Source organism: Equus caballus, chromosome 2, assembly GCF_041296265.1.
Source record: "Equus caballus isolate H_3958 breed thoroughbred chromosome 2, TB-T2T, whole genome shotgun sequence".
NCBI lineage: Eukaryota > Metazoa > Chordata > Mammalia > Perissodactyla > Equidae > Equus > Equus caballus.
Window position 1 is genome coordinate 92,791,953 of NC_091685.1, and position 19,768 is coordinate 92,811,720.

The 19,768-nt window shown below is 41.9% G+C and overlaps 1 protein-coding gene across 14 annotated transcripts in view; it reads left to right on the forward strand.

Annotated features, from left to right (window-relative positions):
• Positions 1-19,768, forward strand: part of ZNF827 (zinc finger protein 827) — a 163,869-nt gene that overhangs the window by 133,865 nt on the left and 10,236 nt on the right. For all 14 annotated transcript variants that reach the window (XR_011434925.1, XR_011434924.1, XM_023636477.2 and 11 more), the window contains exons 9-11: positions 11,439-11,576; positions 14,435-14,606; positions 15,723-15,889. Coding sequence is in view for 12 of the 14 variants with exons in the window: in XM_023636477.2 (XP_023492245.1) it covers positions 11,439-11,576; positions 14,435-14,606; positions 15,723-15,889 (477 nt within the window). In the remaining 2 variants the exon portion in view is untranslated. The remainder of the gene's footprint in view (positions 1-11,438; positions 11,577-14,434; positions 14,607-15,722; positions 15,890-19,768) is intronic.

The following is a 19,768-nucleotide window of genomic DNA, read 5'->3' on the forward strand; positions in this document are numbered from 1 at the left end:
TTTGGGATAGGCTGTCACTTAACAGGTGTGTGACCTTGAATTTATTATTCAACCTCCCTGAGGCTGATACTCCTTTTGTTGTAAAATGGGATGGTAATAATAGTACCTAACAAAAAGTGCTCTTATAAGGTTAAATGTAATGTGTACTCTGCGTAGGACAGTGCCTAGCACAGTGGTAAATACTCCATGAACATAAGCTATTGTTTTAATTATGCATTATCTCCTTAATGTACTTGTAACAAACTCTGATATTGTTTTGCATAATGGAGATACATTGCCAAAATGGGGTGAAACTAGTTATATACTGTAAGCCTTTATCTGTTAGAATTAGGATCAGCTTAACCACAGTGACTTAACCAAATGGAGATCTGTGTTTTTCGCGTAATGAGGAATTCAGAAATAGGTAGGATAGGGCTGGTGCAGCTTTTTGGGGACCCAGATGCTTCTGATTTTCTGCTCTACTACCCTGATTATATGGCTTTCATCTTCATGGCTGGAAGAGGGCTGCTCTACCTGCAGACATCCAAGAAGGACAAGCCTGGGGTGAAAGGCCTTTTTTAGAAGACTGTCTTTTTTCAGAGAGCAGGGGGTGTGTCAGAGACTTCCCCGGGAACTCTCACCTGTATCTCATTGGCCAGAGCCGTGTTTCGTGGCTAGCCCCTAACAGCAGTGGAAGCTGGGAGAGAAAGTACGTGTTTTTAACTGGGCACATGACTACCCTAAAAGCTTTGTTGGATATTGAGTAAGCACTCAACAGTGTCTGCCACAAAGCCACAAGGAGGGCACAGCTCCCGGGCCTGATGGTTTTCTAACAAAGATTTATAAACGTCCTCAACATTGGGATGTTCTGAGGGCATTTGCTAAGACTTGAAGTCTTACCATCATCATTAAGAAGAGACATAGGTGGTCACTGATCTATGTAACTGGCAACATAATAACCGAAGTCCCTTAGGTGTGGCTCCTGAACTAATGTTGTCAGTTTGCTTCTATGCTGCAGAGTAGAGTGAGGTTGGCATTTAGTGCAACAATCATGATCTTGGGAATGTGACTGTCTTACTTATGCAATAAGCATTTATTGAGGATGCGCTGATCTTGGAAATACAAGTAGAGGAAAAATGTAGAAACAATATCCAAATTCCCAGTGGACTTTTTTCCAGGGTAAGTTCTATAGAGGTGGCAGGCGTCAGTTGGCCTGGATTCTGGCAGGGATGCTCTGTGGTTGGATGCTTAGAGATGTTCCCTGAGATGGTCAAGTTCTATGTGATCAGGCCTTTGGAATGAGGGGTACCAAGTCCTAGCCGTTTTCTATTTCTGTAATATTCTGTCTATTTCTGTAATAGACAGAGGAATCAAGGTCCAGTTTTCTTCTCTTGGTTTAAAATGACGTGTATAAAAAAAACAAAAAACAGATGTGGACAACACGTATGGTTCTTTACCAGTTTGACAGATGACAAGTCAATCAGTAAGGATTCACTGAGGCTGGCTATTGCCCAGCACTAAGCAAAAAATGTTGTCCAACTTTTCTGGGTTGGTCTCAGGGTTGTACTAAGAACCAATTCCGTAAACCCTTCTTAGTTGTAGACGTTGGCATTGACTTCTTATGGCTGAAAGGAGCTTGAATGAGACTGTGGAGCAATTACTTCAGTTCTTCAGACCTCCATTTCCTCATATGTGAGAAGAGAACTTTGAAGAAGATGATCCTTAAGGTTCCTCCCTGAACTAAGGTTTGAGGCAGGATGGAGACTTAGTTATCGTGGGGACCTTGATTCTGTTACTCAACCCTGCGTAAGTTGTGGAGTGCACTGAGGTGGGAGAGGTCCTGGAATTTTATACCTCAGTTTCATCTTCATAGAAGTGAGAGTTGGATTCAGAGAAATTGGCGTCCTCTACTTGATCTAATGTTCTGTCAAATAGAATTCGATAGAGCTCTCTCCCAAATTCTCCCAGATGGGTTTATTTCATGGAAATTTTTGGAGAAACACTTGATGGGGTTCATCTTCCTAGGACCTATGCACGGGCTTTACTAAGTTTAAGTGTTAAAGTTTGAAATGAGCCCAAAGACAATCAAGGCTGTGAACTCTTTTATGCCTAAGAATCTCCACCCAGTTTTTAACTGTTTTTAACTGGGCACGGACTGACAAAAACTTTTGGTAAATTCTGCTGTCTTAGCTATTCACTAAGTTAACATCTTGACTGGCAGAAAATCCCGTACTTTGGGAGAGTGTTTGGAATGATCCTTAAAGGGGAATTTGTTATACCAAGACCTGCAGAGAGGTGGTCATAGGGAAGCTTAGAGATCTGTCAGGACCTGCCTAGTGACCCTAAGTTGAAGTGACCCTTAAAAAGAAAACAAATGTTAAAGAATGTAGAAGAATTACAAGCATTGGAGCAAAGATATTAATCCCCAAAGAGTCCTAAACCACAGCTGGCCGCTTAATTCACATGCAGCCCTCAGAAGGTGCAGCTTGTTTTAAGCAGAGCCTCTGCAGGGCCCATGAAACCAAAGGATAGGTCAGGGTCTAACCAGAAAATCACATGCACTGCCTGGAAATGACCTGGTAAGTGTTAACCTGAACAGGAGTACAGACTCTGAGAGCAGAGGATTTCAGAATTTCAGTTGAGGTATGCCTCGAAACTCTCCAGGCTTGATGATGAAAGAAAGAAATGATCAAAATACCATCTGTCATAATGGAAAACCCAAGGGGCCCCAGAGCCGCTTCCTCATTGAGCAGCCGATGCAGAGTCAGTCAGTCTGGACGGTTATTTATGTGTTGAGGTCACATTTTGGCCAATCTTTCGCTTAAAGCTTTAACCAACTAAAGCCTTTTCTTTCCATATTTCTTTTGCCAAAGTCAGGTTGAGAGATGGTTCTTTGAGAGGATCATTTGGGCAGGAGATACAGGGATCTTCTCACACAGCAAAACTCACCAACAAAGCCAGACATACACCATTCAGGGGCTAAAGGATGTTGAAACAAATTAAAGCCTTTCCCTTTGCCCCTCTGGTTCTTTGAGTTTTTGTTCTTTCTTTCTTTTTTTTTTTAATGCTCCCTAAATGTCAATGAAAGGCCCCAGGGACTTTCTTCAGTAATAACTAGTTTACTTCAGAGGGGACTGGCTTTTAGAATTCTCCCATTCAATCTTCCTCTTGTTCGTTCTATATTCTGATTTTTGCTGTGTTACAGTTTTTAACTTCTCTGGAAATGTTCTCAGCTGACACCTTCCAGAAGAGAGACGGGAAGAAATCCTAGTGTCTGAATTGTTGCCAAATCTGCACATGTCCTCTTGTAACCAAGAATCGTAAACTGAGAGCCAGAGAACAGGAGGAGAAGAAAAATCCCTTCCTTGTTTGTTGTAGACTTTGGTGTTGATTCCATAGGGCTTGGAAGAGCTTCAGTGCGACCATGGGTCTAGTCTCTGCCATCCCAGAGTCACTAGCCACATTCCCTGGGGCAATTACTTCAGTTCTCTGGGCCTCAGTTTCCTTATATGTGAGAAGAGAACATCAAACAAGATGATCGTTAAGGTTCCTCCCTGAACTATGATTGGGGGCAAGATGGAAACTTATAGAAATCTTGATTCTATTATGCAACCTTGTACAAGTTGTGGGTGCCCTGGGGTGGGAGAGATCCTGGAATTTTATACCTCGGTTTCATCCTCATGGAAATGAAGGAGTTGGATTTGAAGAAATCTGAGCCCTCTACTTGATCTAATTTTCTGTCACATCTGTCAAGCTCCCTCCCAAATTCTCCCAGATGGGTTTATTTCATGGAAACTTTTGGAGAAACACTTGATGGGTTTCATCTTTCCAGGACCTGCCGTGAAATGAGACTTGCCCCCTTGGATCACTAGGTCATAAGAGGCAGAGTTTGGCATGCTGTCTCTTGGTCATTGGGAGCATCATTATGAATGAGGGAACTCAGTTCACCATAAGCCAGAAGAGCTAAGAGCCTTGCCTTAGGACTGCTAAGATGGGGGGACTCTCCTTACACTATCTTCCTGTTTTTACAACTGTACAATAGGGATAAAAGGGCTAGCACCTCTGCACCTATTTACTTCATTTAAAACAAAGACCTGTTTAAGGAAGAGGAAAAGCCTCAACTGACATTCAAGGCAAAGACCATAGGTGGAAAAATAGACAAACATCTGATCAAATAGTACCAAGTAGCCAGGAATTTATGCAAACAATTTACGCATATCCCTGAAATCAGAGTATAAGAGTATGAAAAGAAATTAAAATGCTTGTAGGACACAAAATCCTCTGAGATTCTGTGTAAATGAATATATTTGCATTAGACAAGTATTGTGCTATAAAAGAAATGAAGAGTGCACAGCAAAGGAAACCATCAACAAAATGAAAAGGCAACCAACTGAATGAGAGAAAATATTTGCAAATCGTATGTCTGATAAGGAATTAATATCCAAAATATACAAAGAACTCATACAACTCAATAGCAAAAAAAACCCCAATCTGATTAAAAAATGTGCAGAGGACCTGAATAGAAATTTTTCCAAAGAAGACATACAGATGGCCAACGAGTGCGTGAAAAGATGCTCAGTATCACTAACGTCAGGGAAATGTAAATCAAAACCACAATGAGATATCACCTCACATCTGTTAGAATGGCTATTATCAAAAAGACAAGAAATGACAAGTGTTGGTGAAGATGTAGAGGAAAAGATTTGCTCCATTAGGAGGACATCTAAATTGGTGCAGCTGCTGTGGAAAAAAGTAAGGAGGTTCCTCAAAAGATTGAAAATAGACCTACTATATGATCCAGCAATTGCATGTCTGGTTATTTATTCAAAGAACGTGAAATCACTAATTTAAAAAGATCTATGCACCCCCATGTTCATTGCAGCATTATTCACAATAGCCAAGACATGGGAGCAACCTAAGTGTCCATCAGTGGATGAATGGATAAAGAAATTGTGGTGTATATATATATATGTATTCCATAATATGTATATATAATGGACTATTATTCACCCATAAAATAAAAGGAAATCTTGCCATTTGGGACGTCACGAATGGACCACGAAGGCATTAGGCAAGTGAAATAAGTCAGATAGAGAAAGACAAATACCATGTGATCTCCTATGTGAAATCTAAGAAAAAAACAAAAACGAAAAACGTACTCATAAAAAACTGATTGGTGGTTGCCAGAGGCAGGGAGTGAGGTGGGGTGAAATGGGTGAACGTGGTCAAAAAGAACAAACTTCCAGTTATAAAATAAACAAGTAATGTACAGCATGGTGACTGTAGTTAATAATACTGTATTGCAAGTTTGGAAGTTGCTAAGAGCATAAATCTTGAAAGTTCTCATCACAAGAAAGTTTTTTTAACTATGGTGACAGATGTTAGCTTGACTTATTGTGGTGATGATTTTGCAATATATGAATATCAAATCATTATGTTGTACACCTGAAACTAATATAATGTTATATATTAATTATATCTTAAAAAAGAAAGAAATGAAGAAAACCTGGTGTACATTGGCAGCTATTTAAATTAAAAACTAATAAGAGATATGGTAATAAAGATGAAAAAGAGCAAAATTTTTAAGATACCTATATTCTAAGCTGTTTCATGACTTTGGACTGATTTAAAAGCAGTTGCTGTTAATGTGCATTTTTATGTTTTATGCTTCAATAAAAAGTTTTTAAAAAGGAAATTCCCTAATAATCTAAAAGAAAATTTTTATAGGTGTTTTTTCCTAGCAGAACAAAAGAAGAGAATTAAGATGGTAAATGTGCTCAGCTGGCTGTACACTTACTGCTGTTGATAATGAACATGGAGAGTTCTTAGCAGGATACTGGAGTCTGGAATAAAGCTTGTCAAAGGCCAGAACCTAACATCCAAAATTCTAAGACCAAGAGCCATCATGGGAGGTGGTTTCTGTTAAGAATGTCATAAGTAATAGAAAACCCAACTAAGAGTGACTGAAACAAACAGGGGCTTATTTTCCTCACAAAACAGGAAGTCCAGAAGTGGGTGATTGCTGCCATTCATTCAGCTACAGGAAGGTGCCATCAATGTCCTAGACTTTTCCCAACTTTCCCTGCCTCTATCCTTAGCAGGTTGGCTTTCATTTTCATGCCTCATATTCCCAAAATGGCTGCCATAATCCTGGGCATTTCCTTTGTGATCAAGGCAAGAAAAAGAGAGAAGAGGGCCAACACCAAGTATATCTTTTCTTTTATCAGTAAAGCAAAAGCCTTCTCACTAGCGAAAACTTTAGTCCATGCCCACCCCAGCTGCCTCTAAAGTGGGAATGGGCAGGGGAGAAGAAAAGTTGCGAATGATTGCTGGGGTAACCAATAAACAGTGTCTGCCAGAGAGTTTATCTTGAAGCGAATAATCCTGCGGCTTTTTGTTATTGGGAAGAAGTAAGGATATAGAACCTTTGGGGATATGGCTCACGACTGTAAACATTTCCACTAATAAAGTCATTAAATCACAGTTCTTGGATTGAGTTAAAACACCTATTCAGAAGGCAAATAGCCTTATTTTTCACCCTGAATTGGCCATAAACCTTAACTAATGCTATTTCCAGGCCTCAGTCTTTCCCACTATAAAGTAAGAATAATGTTTATTCCCTGCCTCACTTGGATCCTTTCAGTCACTCATTTATTCAACAACTATATACTACGTGGCTGCTATGTATCAGGCGCTGTGCTAATGCTGACCATACACAAATAAATAATGCAGAACCCCTGCCCCCAGTGACTGACATTCTAATGGGGAAGGGAGGCCAGGAACATATTTATTGAATGCCGCTGCATCTTGGACTATGCTGGGTGCTTTATAGTAAATAAATATATAATATAGAAGGTATGTAAACAAATAATATAACAGGTAAAGTGGTGCAATAGAAGTATTCATAAAAAGCACTTTGGGGGGCTGGCCCCGTGGCCGAGTGGTTAAGTTCGCGCGCTCCCCTGCAGGCGGCCCAGTGTTTCGTCGGTTCGAATCCTGGGCGCGGACATGGCACTGCTCATCAGACCACGCTGAGGCAGCGTCCCACGTGCCACAACTAGAAGGACCCACAACGAAGAATACACAACTATGTACCGGGGGGCTTTGGGGAGAAAAAGGAAAAAAATAAAATCTTAAAAAAAAAAAAAAAAAAGCACTTTGGTACCCAGAAGGGGAAATGACTCATTTTGCCTGGGGAATTGGGGAAGGCTTTACCAAGGAGATGAAATCTGAGATAGGGCTTGAAAATGAGCTGGACTTTGCTGTGCAAAAGAAGTGCTGGGGTGGGAGTAGCTTCTGGTGGAGACATAGTTCATTCAAAAGCATTGACGGCTTTAAAGGGACCAGCCTGTTCCTGACAAGATGAGTAGCTCACTCTGCTCAGCACTGGGGTGGTAGGAGGTGAAGTGGGGAGCTGAAGGGGGGTGGGTGGTAGAGCCAGATTGTGAAGGACCTCAGAGGCCACGTGAAGGAGGTGGCCGTGGGGGGAGCCATTGGAATACAGGACATGATCAGATTTATGCCTCAGAAAGATCATTCTGGAACCTGTGAGAATGGAAGGTTGAATGGAGAGAGGCCAGGAGCAGAGACGCTGTTTTTAGGAGGCTTTTGCAAAATTCTTGGTGAGAGATGACTCAGTGAAGGCAGTGAGGGTCCTTTATTTTTGGTTTCCAAAGTTTATTAAAATTCAAAGAATAGAAAAACTTTTACATAAAAATACGTCAATTCTACCTTCCACATTCTTGTCCACACACACACAAACCGAAACATGCTATCTTTTTGTTAAACCTGTAGCATGTGACAACAGTGGTAGCCAGGCCCGTTCGTTCGGTTCACCATGATGGAGACGGAGCTTGGTGAAGGAGCCGTGTTTATGAATTGAGCTTTAAAATGCACACACTATGGGACACTCACTGCTGTCCCCGCGGTGGTTTCCTCAATGTAGGGTCACAGTCAATATCGTTCGTGTGTAGAGATTAATGCAGGCCTACGTGTCAGTTTTTATAAATGTTTATCAATAGGCTAATTTAAATATTTTTAAACATTTTGGATAACTTGATCATCAAGAACTGCAGAGAAAATGTGCCTCTCTATTCTGGAATGCCTCTTAGAGAACCTGCGGTCGCACTTAGCATCTCTTCATGCCCAGTCCCGCTTCCGAAAGGCGGATGGTAGACATTTTAAAGCTTGTCCTTGCTGGGTGTCCATCACATTCAGCTCTCACTCTAGAACTAGATGGACAGCTTTTGGTGACTGATTGGGTGTGTTGAAAGACAGAAAGAGAGGAAGGAATCGAAGATTCTGAGGTTTCTCACATGGCATTTAGGTGGCACCATGCACAGGAAATGCAGAAGAATGTGGCCTCTGCTCAGCTCCATTTCAGCTCCGTGAAAAAAGTACTTGTTTTGTCCCAGTGATACTCTTCTTCCCACTTCCCCTCCCCTGCCAGCCTCACCCAGCTGTGATTGCGAGGTCCTGTTCTCGGATGAGGCTCCTATGGCCTCTGGTTGCCTTGTCCCCTCGTGTAAAATGAAAACGCGTGGCTGTAGTAAACACAGACAGCAAGGGGGAGAGGAGCCGATCCCTGGACAAGGCTCGGGGTCCGGGCGCAGGGATGTGGCCGACCAGTCATGGGCACCCTCATAGTGCCTCGCCACGGCTGCAGGGCAGTCTTTTTGCTTAACTGCAGCACAGTCTTCATAGTTTTAATAGTTTTCTAAGCCCAGTACAGGGAATTGGACTTCTTATGATTCTTCAACTTCTCAAGTGCATGACTAATACTTGAAAGAATTATTAAGAGACTTCTTTATTTTTAATTGCATCTGCTTGTTTGGTATGTGACCCAATTAATTCATTCTTGTTGTGAATGTATTGAAAGACCTTGTACCCTCTTGACCTCTCCTTATAATTCTGACTGTCATCCTCCTTTGAATCACTGTTTTGATTACACACTTAGAAGGAACTACTAAAATACCCTTCCTCGTTGCTCGGTTGAAATGACCACTGTGTGGACTCAAGGACAGTCCTCAGAGCGGGGTTCTTGTCCTCAAATGCTCAGTGGCCTGTACCTCCCTTTTCACCTTCCCTTTCCCACAATTCCACCCCTTCCCCTTTACAGGTTTTTAGTCGCGCATTCCTACTTTAATAAGAAGACTAGCTCTTCTCCCTGAGGCCCAAAGAGCTGTGTTTTTTTTTGTTTTGTTTTGTTTTTTAAAGATTTTATTTTTTTCCTTTTTCTCCCCAAAGCCCCCCCGGTACATAGTTGTGTATTCTTCGTTGTGGGTTCTTCCAGTTGTGGCATGTGGGACGCTGCCTCAGCGTGGTCTGATGAGCAGTGCCATGTCCGCGCCCAGGATTCGAACTAACGAAACACTGGGCCGCCTGCAGGGGAGCGCGCGAACTTAACCACTCGGCCACGGGGCCAGCCCCCCAAAGAGCTGTGTTTTAACAAACACAGATAAATCATTAAATGTGCCTTATCAGGGTTGGGATTGCTGGCAGGTGCCTCACAGCAAACATCATTGCAATTTCACCATCATTTCCCCCCTCTTCCAAACATACATTCGTATTTGTTTCTTCTTTTCTTAGATTCCACTATCAGGCAAATCTGCATTCAAATGAAAATTGATCCAGTTGACTCACCCAAATACAGGTGGAAGCCTGTCACTGGGAAGCAGTTTTAACCAAATTGTGTGAAATAAAGTTCTTTGTTCTGATGTTGTTTCTGTCCAGTGGTCTGAGCATTTTCATCTTCTTGGATCTTATGGAAAGTTCTTTCTACCATTTAATTATCACCACGTGGTATCTGGTTCTATAAAACAGTGCGGTGCTTTAAGAGCGTTCACAATAATTTGCTGAGGTAAAGGACAAGATATTAACTCAGTAAATTATTTGTCTTGTTCTTCAAAGTGAGACCTAAAGGCCTTTTAGTGGCCCAGACAGGTGTCCTCATGCAAGTGTCCCCTTGGTACTTTGTAGCTTATCTCCTTATATTACTGTAGAAAGAATGTTTGTATAATCCATTAAAGGTTAGTGTGAAGAAATATGGATGATAAAATTAAAGGTAATCCTATGGATGATGACAAGAAAATATAATTTTTTTTAAGATGACATAAGAATGTATTAACATCCACTTATTTCATTCACAGCTATGAATTATGTACAGATAACTTGAGGCACTCACCAATTTCCCAGATATGATGAGACCTTTGGGGAAATTCTAGTTGTCCACTCTGCTAGTAGGGAGTTTTATGTGGAGCAGTGTCTTAGTCTGTTCAGGCTGCAATAACACATACCACAGACTAGGTGACTTATAAACCACAGAAATTTTTTTTTTTTTTTTTGAGGAAGATTAGCCCTGAGCTAACTACTGCCAATCCTCCTCTTTTTGCTGAGGAAGACTGGCCCTGAGCTAACATCCATGCCCATCTTCCTCTACTTTATACGTGGGATGCCTACCACAGCATGGCTTTTGCCAAGCGGTGCCATGTCCTCACCCGGGATCCGAACTGGCGAACCCCGCGCCGCCGAGAAGCGGAATGTGTGAACTTAACCACTGAGCCACTGGGCCGGCCCCATAATCCACAGAAATTTATTGCTCACAGTTCTGCAGTCTGCAAGTCCAAGATCAGGGTACCAGCATGGTTGGGTGAGGGCCCTCTTCTGGGTCACAGACTGCCTATTTCTTGCTATGTACTCACATTGCAAAAGGGGCTGGGGAGCTCTGTGGGGCCTCTTTTATAAGAGCACTAATCCCTTTCATGAGGGTCCACCTTCATGACCTGATCACCTTCCAGAGACCCCCACCTCGTAATACCATCACCTTGGGTGTTGGGTTTTCAGCATATGAATTTGGGAGGAGCACAAAGATTCAGACCATAGCTAACAGTATGCAGTTGTCGTCACTATGTAAGGTAAATTCCTCATTAAGGATTTTGTACAACCCAGAACATAGGGCAAAACTGGTTTTCATAAAGGGGAGTGAAAGTGTATTTCCTTTCAAAGGATTGAACCATTTGTTTTTACATCAGAATCTGAGATTCAGCGTTCTTGATTTACTATCTTGTGTCAAGAGTCTACATTTCTGGAATTTTAACATGCAACTCAACCATTCATTCATTCAACACATAATTTATTGAGTACCAACTGTCTACTGGGCACAGTGCTAAACCGTGCTATCAATCTACTGGAAAGTGTGGTTGGCTGACCTTTAGTGATGAAAGAGAGAAAACACTGGAGACTTGACTAAAATTGGCATCCATTTGCCACCACAACTTCAAGAATGGCCTTCTTAGAGACAGGAAATGAGCGTGAAAACCAGAGGATACTGGGACTTATGTGCAGTTACCAACTACATTCTTCAGAAGGAAGCCTCTGCTGAAGTCCCAAATGTTGACTCAACTGAAATTTGTTCACGTTCCATTGTCTGTTCCTCATGATGCTCTGTTCTTTTGGCCCAGAAACAGAAAAGATAGTACTCGAGGCAGGAAACGGATTGCCATCCTGGAAATTCAATGACCAGCTTTTTCCCTGTGACGTGTGTGGGAAAGTGTTTGGCCGACAGCAGACGTTGTCCCGACATCTCTCACTGCACACGGGTAAGTCAGCCTCCCTTCTCTGCCTTCTCCACTCTGGAGCGCCAGCTTCTCTCGTGTCAAGAAGTTGACTTTCTCTAAGAGAATCATAACAGGAAGTGGTGGAAATGTTTTTATCCTGACTTTTTCAAGCCATTTCACCTGGCATGTTCAAATAAGGCCCTGGAAAGGGTTTTTTATTTGTATTGAAAGGACTCAGTTCAGGCAGGATTGATGAGAAAAGATACACATTTAGGCATACCCCAATAAAATTCCTCAACTCTAAGGAATTTCTCGCTGTCGTGTTGAGGGTGCAGGGGGTGGGGCTGCACCCTGTCTTCTTGGACTCATCTTACTGTGGTAGGCGGGAGCAGTGGGGAGACAGAGCACCTTGGGGGAGACAGGGTTGCTGCCTTTATTGACATGAAATAGTAGGGAACTATGATCAATTCTGAGGCTTGGGAAAGGGAAGGCAACCAAGTTAAGAAGGAGTAAAGAAGGAATAAATATTAATCAATGCAGCAAAAATAAGTAAAGATAAAAAGAAATAAGGTAAAATCATTTGTAAACATAAAGCAAGATGGAAATAATAAAGTGAAGTATCTCAATTTTTACACTGAAGATCAGACTTCTTGAAAGTTCAGATGTATCTTGTTTATAGGAAACACAAAACAAAATGATAAAGAATATAAATCAATAAAGGTTTTATATATCACACGAAATATAAGAAAAGGCACAACGGGCAGTATGAATATGACAAGATTGATTTTTTCTATTTTATATATAATTTTAATATTTTTAATCTTAAATATTAAACCACTAAAGGCAACATTTAGTCGTATACTTAGCCACAAAGAAAACTTTAACATGTTCAAAAAAGTGGAGGTGTTATAGGCCACGTTCTCTGAGCATACTGAAATGAAATTTGGAATAATTAAGGATCAATAAAATGTCCTACCTAATTGGGTCAAAGGAAAGAAAGAAAATCAAAATGTAAATGGCAGACATCAAGAAGGAACGACAAGGCGAACATACCTAAACCTAGAACAAACAGCTACAGCTGTGGTCAGAGGAAAATTTATAGACAAAAATGTTATTGTTGTTGTTTTTTAAAGGTATGCTTTTTTTTCCTTTAGTGAGGAAGATTGACCCTGAGCTAACATCTGTTGCCAATCTTCCTCTTTTTTTTTTTTTCAATTTTTCTCCCCAGTTTCAGTACACAGGTGTATATCCTACTTGTAGGTCCTTCTAGTTCTTCTATGTGGGATGCTGCCTCAGCATGGCTTGATGAGCAGTGCCATGTCCACAGCCAGGATCCAAACCTTCAAACCCCAGGCCACCAAAACAGAACACGTGAACTTAACCACTATGCCACCAGGCCAGCCCCAAAAATGTTTTAATTAGAAGAGAAGACAGAGAAAAGTGAACTTAGCACTCTTCTTAAAGAATTAGTAAAAGAGCAACAAAATTGAGGAAGAAAACCGTAAAATAGATAAGTCCCTGTAAGCCTGGTTAAGCAAGGAAAAAGAAGCAAAAATATTCAAAATTAGGCATGAAAAAGAAGCCTAAATCATTAATACAGATGCTATTAAAGAATTATTGGAAAATAAGGGCAGCTTCATAGCCAAAAAAAAAAAGTTAGAAACTTAGATGACCTAGATAATGTCAGCAAAATTTCCAACACTGACCCAAGAAGGAGGGAGAAACCTTAAGTCAATCAGCTACCAAAGGGGAATTTGGAAAGATGATGAAGGAGATACCGTTAATAAAGACGTCAGGTCCAGAAACTTCCCTGCGTGGGTTCTTAACCTTTTGACACTAGAAAGTTCTGGTATTATTAAACCTTTCCAAATGATAGAAAAAGATAGAAAGCTCAACACTTCACTTTAATACCAAAACTTAACAACCTTGCTTACTAATACAAATGCAAAAATTCTAAACAAAGGACTTTATTTTATCTGCACTGTAGGATGTTCCCTCAGCGCTGCTGGCCAGGGCCACCAGCACCTCAGCTGTAGGGGACCACCATATGATGGTCTCACATTTTGTTGTAGAAAAGCTTTTTCCGTGTTCTTTCTGTGAAGTAGATAAGACAGATATTTTCTTTAAGACAAGTGCAATATTACCAAGTAAGAGTTAAGGATAGAAAATGAAGTTGTTCTTTCTTACTGCTATGGGTTGTTGCCTTTGTCTGTATCACGAAAGCATAGCCTGCTCTTTCTACTTTAATTTGCTTGATTAATCAAATGAATTCAGAATGCCACTCTGGAAACAGTCTGAAACATTGTCAGTTTTATGAGAGGGTTTTCATTAAGAAATTAATTGAAATTTTTTATGTATGTAAAATGAAAAGTTCCAATTAAATTATTTCACACAAGTCATTTTTTTTTCCCTTTAATTTTATTAGTTTTTTATTTCTGGGCTGACCCAGGCCTGGAGCTTAGGGAAACTGATTGGGCTTTTCTTACACACCAGTCCTATAAATGCTGTTTGTCAACTCCCCTCTACCCCCAGCCAAGCACCCACCCTCCACCGACACATGGAGGATGCGCGCACACACCCACACACACTTGCCACTTGCACACAATATTCTTTTAGCTTGTATTGGGCTCCCCTTATCAGGAAGAGGGGCCTGAGGTGTCCAGGAAAAAGCAGATGGTCCCGTTGCCCTGGGATTTTCTTTTATCTTTGAAGGTATTAATACAGGAGTGACCTGCTGCATAGACTTTTAGATATTTGCAATTCCAAGGCGTTCCCTTTGTCCCCATTTGAAATGAGGTTTGAACCCTCCTTTCCTTGATGCCTGTAACTGATCTCTTGCAAGGTGTTGAGACTTCATTTTTGAGAGCGGTTGGGATTTTTCCCTGTTCCTTCTCCCTCAGAGGAAAGAAAATACAAATGCCACTTGTGCCCCTATGCTGCTAAGTGCCGTGCAAACCTGAACCAGCACCTGACCGTCCATTCAGTGAAGCTGGTGAGTACGGACACTGAGGACATCGTCAGCGCCGTCACCTCTGAAGGCAGTGACGGGAAGAAGCACCCTTATTACTACAGGTGAGCTGCGAATGGAACCCACTAGTCTGGCCTTCCCAAACTTGCTCGAACACTCCCTGCCCGTCTGCTGGCGCAAACGTGACAGGTGCCTCTTTTCAGTAGTAGTGCTGAGCTTCCTTTTAGTCTTCACTTAGCTTAGATTGAACCCTGCAGTGGTACTGACTCCGCTCCTGGCTTGAGTGGCCCTGGTAGAAGTAATTGAAAGGGGAGTGGTCTTGGAGGTGGCTCTCTGGGGTGGAGCTCCAGAGAGTGGCAGGGCTCTGGGGATTATTAGCTTTTATGTCTGTGCCGCCGGGACACTCCCACCTTTGTAACTGAGCACCTCGCTGCTTCCTGAGAATTGTCCTAAGGAAGAAAAGACTAGGAAAAAATAAATCTGAGAACCCTGAGGAAATAACCCGGAAAGCAGTGCATATTTTCCCTTGATTGTGTTGTCCTTTAGTACCTGGAATTTTACGTTTCTCTTCCATATTCTACAGTGAATCAATATTTGATTTGGTTGCTATAAAATCCCAAATTTCAGTCTTCACTGACCAATCTCCAATCTCGACCAAGAGCTAGGCCACACAGATTGGTGGAAGCTTGCTTTTGCATGAAATGTCTCCATGGATGGGTGGCTTCTATCAGGAATTGTCACAGAGATGGCTTGCTCCTGTTTGGAGTGCCATCTGATGACCTCTATGTGTTTTCATTCCTGCATGGAAGGTTTCCAGAGCCAGCGAGAGGCTCCTGGGTATGTGGGGCGCTCCAAGTTTATCCATGTACCAGCACCACTAATATCTTGGCAAGGCTACAACACACCTCTTTTCCCAGAGGAATCAGTTAGGTGATGCGCAGCATCTGGAATCTGTAATTTTAAATTAGCTTTACGATTATTTAGCATCATTATAGCATATATGGGATTTTGTTACATTATGTTGGCACGTAATCCGTTTGGCACAGTGACCACTTCAGAGACATCCCAGAAAGCAGAAGAATTTTCTAATGTAAAACCTTTTGGTGGGAAGAAAACATACGTAAAAGTCCAGTTTTCTGGGCATAGAAATATGCCAGTTATATGTATATTTAGAAGTATCACTCTTCTCTCTCCCTCTCTTCTTTCATCCTCTCATATAGCTGTCACGTGTGTGGATTTGAGACCGAGCTCAATGTCCAGTTTGTCAGCCACATGTCGCTCCACGTGGACAAGGAGCAGTGGATGTTTTCGATCTGCTGCACTGCCTGCGACTTCGTCACCATGGAGGAAGCGGAGATAAAGGCTCACATTGGCACCAAGCACACAGGTGACCATCCCTGGCGGTCCTTCTCACCCTCCTCTGCTCCATCCCTGGCCATCCCAGCGTGCGTGCCCACCTGGCAGAAGCACCCTCGTCGCCATGCAACACTGATGTTTCCTTCCTCAGAAGGAAGGACTTTCCTGGGGTAGCAGAGCGACATGTCCCTGTAGCCATAATGCCATTGCCTGGCACGGCTTGTGCCTCACTGATCTGAAGTCTCAAGTTCAGATGCCATTGAGAGGGCTAAGCTGTGTGCTTGCTCCTTGTCCTGGTTGTCATCGTCACAGGTAGCAGTCATCAAGCTCTTAGATGCCCCCCGACTAGATCCCACTTAAGCCTCATCACGACCCTCTGAGATCGATACTCTTATAAGCACACTATATAGGTGGAGAAACTGAGGCTTAACAGAGGTGAGGTATTCTGTCGAAAGTCAACAACTAGGATGTGACTCCAGAAACTCATTCTAGGGCCTGCTGTCTGTCTCCTTGCTGTTCTGACATCCCCAAACAACACTTGGCAGAGGTTTGAACCTCTCTGTTTCATTGTCCCAGGGCACTGTGCACCTAGTTCTGCAGGCTCTGCTCCTCTCCCGTGAAACTGCAGCTGTGACACTGTCCATAATGACACATGGCGGGTCTGTTCAGGGACAAAGAAAACCAGATTCTCCTGAAACAGGCCGATCACTCTCTAGACCATGGCCAAGACTTTGCCGGTGCTCGCCTTTCATTTAAGGCTCTTGCCATTCTGGTTCACTTTTTCCATTTAATGATGTTAACATTTTGACTTCATCGTGCAATTATCCTCTCACAAGTGATGGTTACAAATGACACCAGCGTGGAGTGACTAAGCGAGAATGAGGAGGAGCTCCCCCTGGTTGTGCGGTGCTTGCAAATTACAAGCTGATGTTGCTGACCGCCAGCCCTGGGTGTCGAGTCAGCCCCTGGCATCATTGGCACTTGAAGGATTCAGGAAGGGGAATTTCCCTGACAGTTGTGCAGATGACGTGCGCAGTTGAGAAGGATCTCTCTGTGCTTTCCTAGCCACTTTGGCTCTGTGGTGCCAACAGCAATAAAAGCTTGTTTTTGTCAGTAAGTTGAGCAGCTATGACTTGGAGGTCCTCAGAGAGCCGTTATGCTGAGTGAGAAGGTGCCATTTTTACAGTCGGCTGTCTGACCGTAACCACATTAGCACCGTGGGCAGCAGGTGAGCTGGGAAACCCACGTCGGAGACAAATTAAATTCAGCCTTTCTGGAGTGGCTAATGGAGGGAGAGGCCAGCCTTTCTTCCATTTCCACTGGCTTTTCAGATACTCTTTTTTTATTTTTTTCTCTTTTCCGTTACACTCTCGTTCTTTAAACTCTACTCCAAAGTATGTTTAAATTCAGCTGAGAATCTTCCTCCAACCTCCCAGCTCCACAGCCCCCTCCGACCCCCACACCTCAAGGAAACCATAGAAACCATAATGGCTAGAAAGAAGTTGGACTTAGAATCACTTAATTGTCATCAGTGGAAACTTCCCGTTCACAAGTAACCTATGCAAACACAGTCACCTCCTAATTGCCACAGGGAACACAGCGCAGATCTTGTTCCCTGTGAGGTGATGGGGCTCCTCGTCTTGCTGGGAAGAATGTTCTCGTTTGTTGGCATAGAGAGCCAAGAGTGAAATGCATTAAAGAGGTTTCTTTTTAATACAGTAGAAGCCTTTAACGCTACTGCTATTAGGGAATAAGGTTATAACCTATTTTATAGGTTTTTAGCCAGGGACGCTAGCAAGAGTTTTTGGGTTTTTTTTTTAAAGGCCGTATAGTAAATATTTTGGGCTTTCAGGCCATATAGTTTCTGTCACTACTATTCAGCTCTGCTGTTGGAATTGGAAAGCAGCCATAAATGATATGCAAATGAATGAGTGTGACAGTGTTCCAATAAAACTTTATTGACAAAAACAAAGGAGGCTAGATTTGGAACAAGGGCTATAGTTTGCTGACCCATATTATAAGCTGTTGGTCTCAGAGTGAGGATTTCATGTGTTTAGTTGCTATTTTGAAGTGTTTGAATTTGACCCAAAATATGTCCATCTAAATCTGTAAATTAATAAACTGTATAATTGCAAAGTTATGATATAAAGCAATATATATGTTATATAATACATATAACACTATACATTCCTGAGAATAGAGAGCTTTTCTAAGTCACTGCTGTATCTCCAGCTCGTAGACCAGTGCCTGCACAGCATAGGTGAGATGTGAACGTTCATCCCGTGAATGAACATACATGTGCAAGCACATCTGCGCACATTTGTGTGTGCTAAGTAAGAAAATTACTCCAACATGGCCCTTGTTTGAACATTAGAGTCCACTGACTTATGTATATAATTGATGTGGAAGAAGTTACTTGGGATGGAGGAAAGCACACTTTGAATTCTAAGTCCTGGTTCTAGCTCTCGCATTGCTGTAAATAGCAATGCGAACATAGGAACTCATTGAACTTCTCTGGGCCTCCATCCATTCCCTGTATTTTTAAATTCTCAGGACATGCCCAACAGACTTTAAGATTCTCTAATTCTTTGAGCCTTGTTCTCTAATTTATTTACCCGTCGTAGGAATGGGCACATTTTATTTCAGTACCCTAGGGAATCTGCAGCGCTTTCTTGTTAGCAATGTGAAGTTGTGATCTCCAGGACGAGCTTTCACAGACAGACCCAATTTTTGTTTAGTCTCTCACAGAATCCACGTGCTTTGTCCTGCCTCCTTACTGACTCCTCTTACCCCAGACACGATTATGATGGGGTGCTGGGTGGGTATCTGAGGAAATGTCCTCTGTTTAGGGGTTTCTTCTGTGACCCCTCCTCACCCTCCTTCTCCCACTCCCTGGCTGCAGAGAACATCAGCAAGGGAAAAACGTTCCCTCCAGTACTCGTGACTTTCTCAATGCACATTTTGCTGCAGTTTTTAAATGTTGCAATCGTGGCATTGAGGAATTTGAATAGCTCTTTGGAAAATACAACCATTTAATACTTCCCCTCACTCTGACACCAAAATCAGTGCCAGATGACTTACACAATCCCTGTTAAATCAGCCCTAGACAGGCTTAAAGAAAGGAGGATATTTATCAAACTTAAAAAGTGAGGACTTGCAAAAGCTTAAGTGACACAAGAAATCACAAAGGAAAAGAATCAAGAGACCTGACACACATTTTTTTCTATTTGCAAAAGAAAGGAAGGAAAACAAACACAAAACACCACAGTCTCAAAAATGTTTGTGAAAATGACAAAAGGCTAATATATCTACTACATAGAAAATTCATAGAAACTGGTAAGAAACACCTTAGGTCTCTGGAGAATTTTACAAAGGATGTGAACAGTCAATTCACAATAAGAGAAATAAAAGCTAATCACTTCACATAAGGAAAAATGTTCAAGCTTACTGACAGTCAAATTAAAACTCAAGAGCAGCTTCTGGTTCACCTGTGAAGTCAGGAGCCTGATTATAGTGTTACCCACGGCTGTGGGATCACACTGATGCTCTCGTGGCCATGGCCCTGCAAAATGGAAGAACTTTTGAAAACTAATTAGATGGCATAGACCAAGAGGCTTGAAAATGGAATGCCCTGTGACCCAGTAATCCCACTTCTGGGGATTTATCTGTAGGGAAAAAAAATCAGCCAGTGGAATATTAATCTTAACTTAAAATTTAATTTTAAGGAAATATTTAAGTAGAGTAGGACAGGTCCACTCCGTGGATATAATACTGTCCTTAATTAATTCCTAATGATCTTCATAAATTTTTTAGGAGCCATTTGTGTGCCAGGTATATAAAACCACATGGGAAAATACAAAGTGTTAGTTATTATTATTATACTTTATAAATATTATATGTTATATTTTAT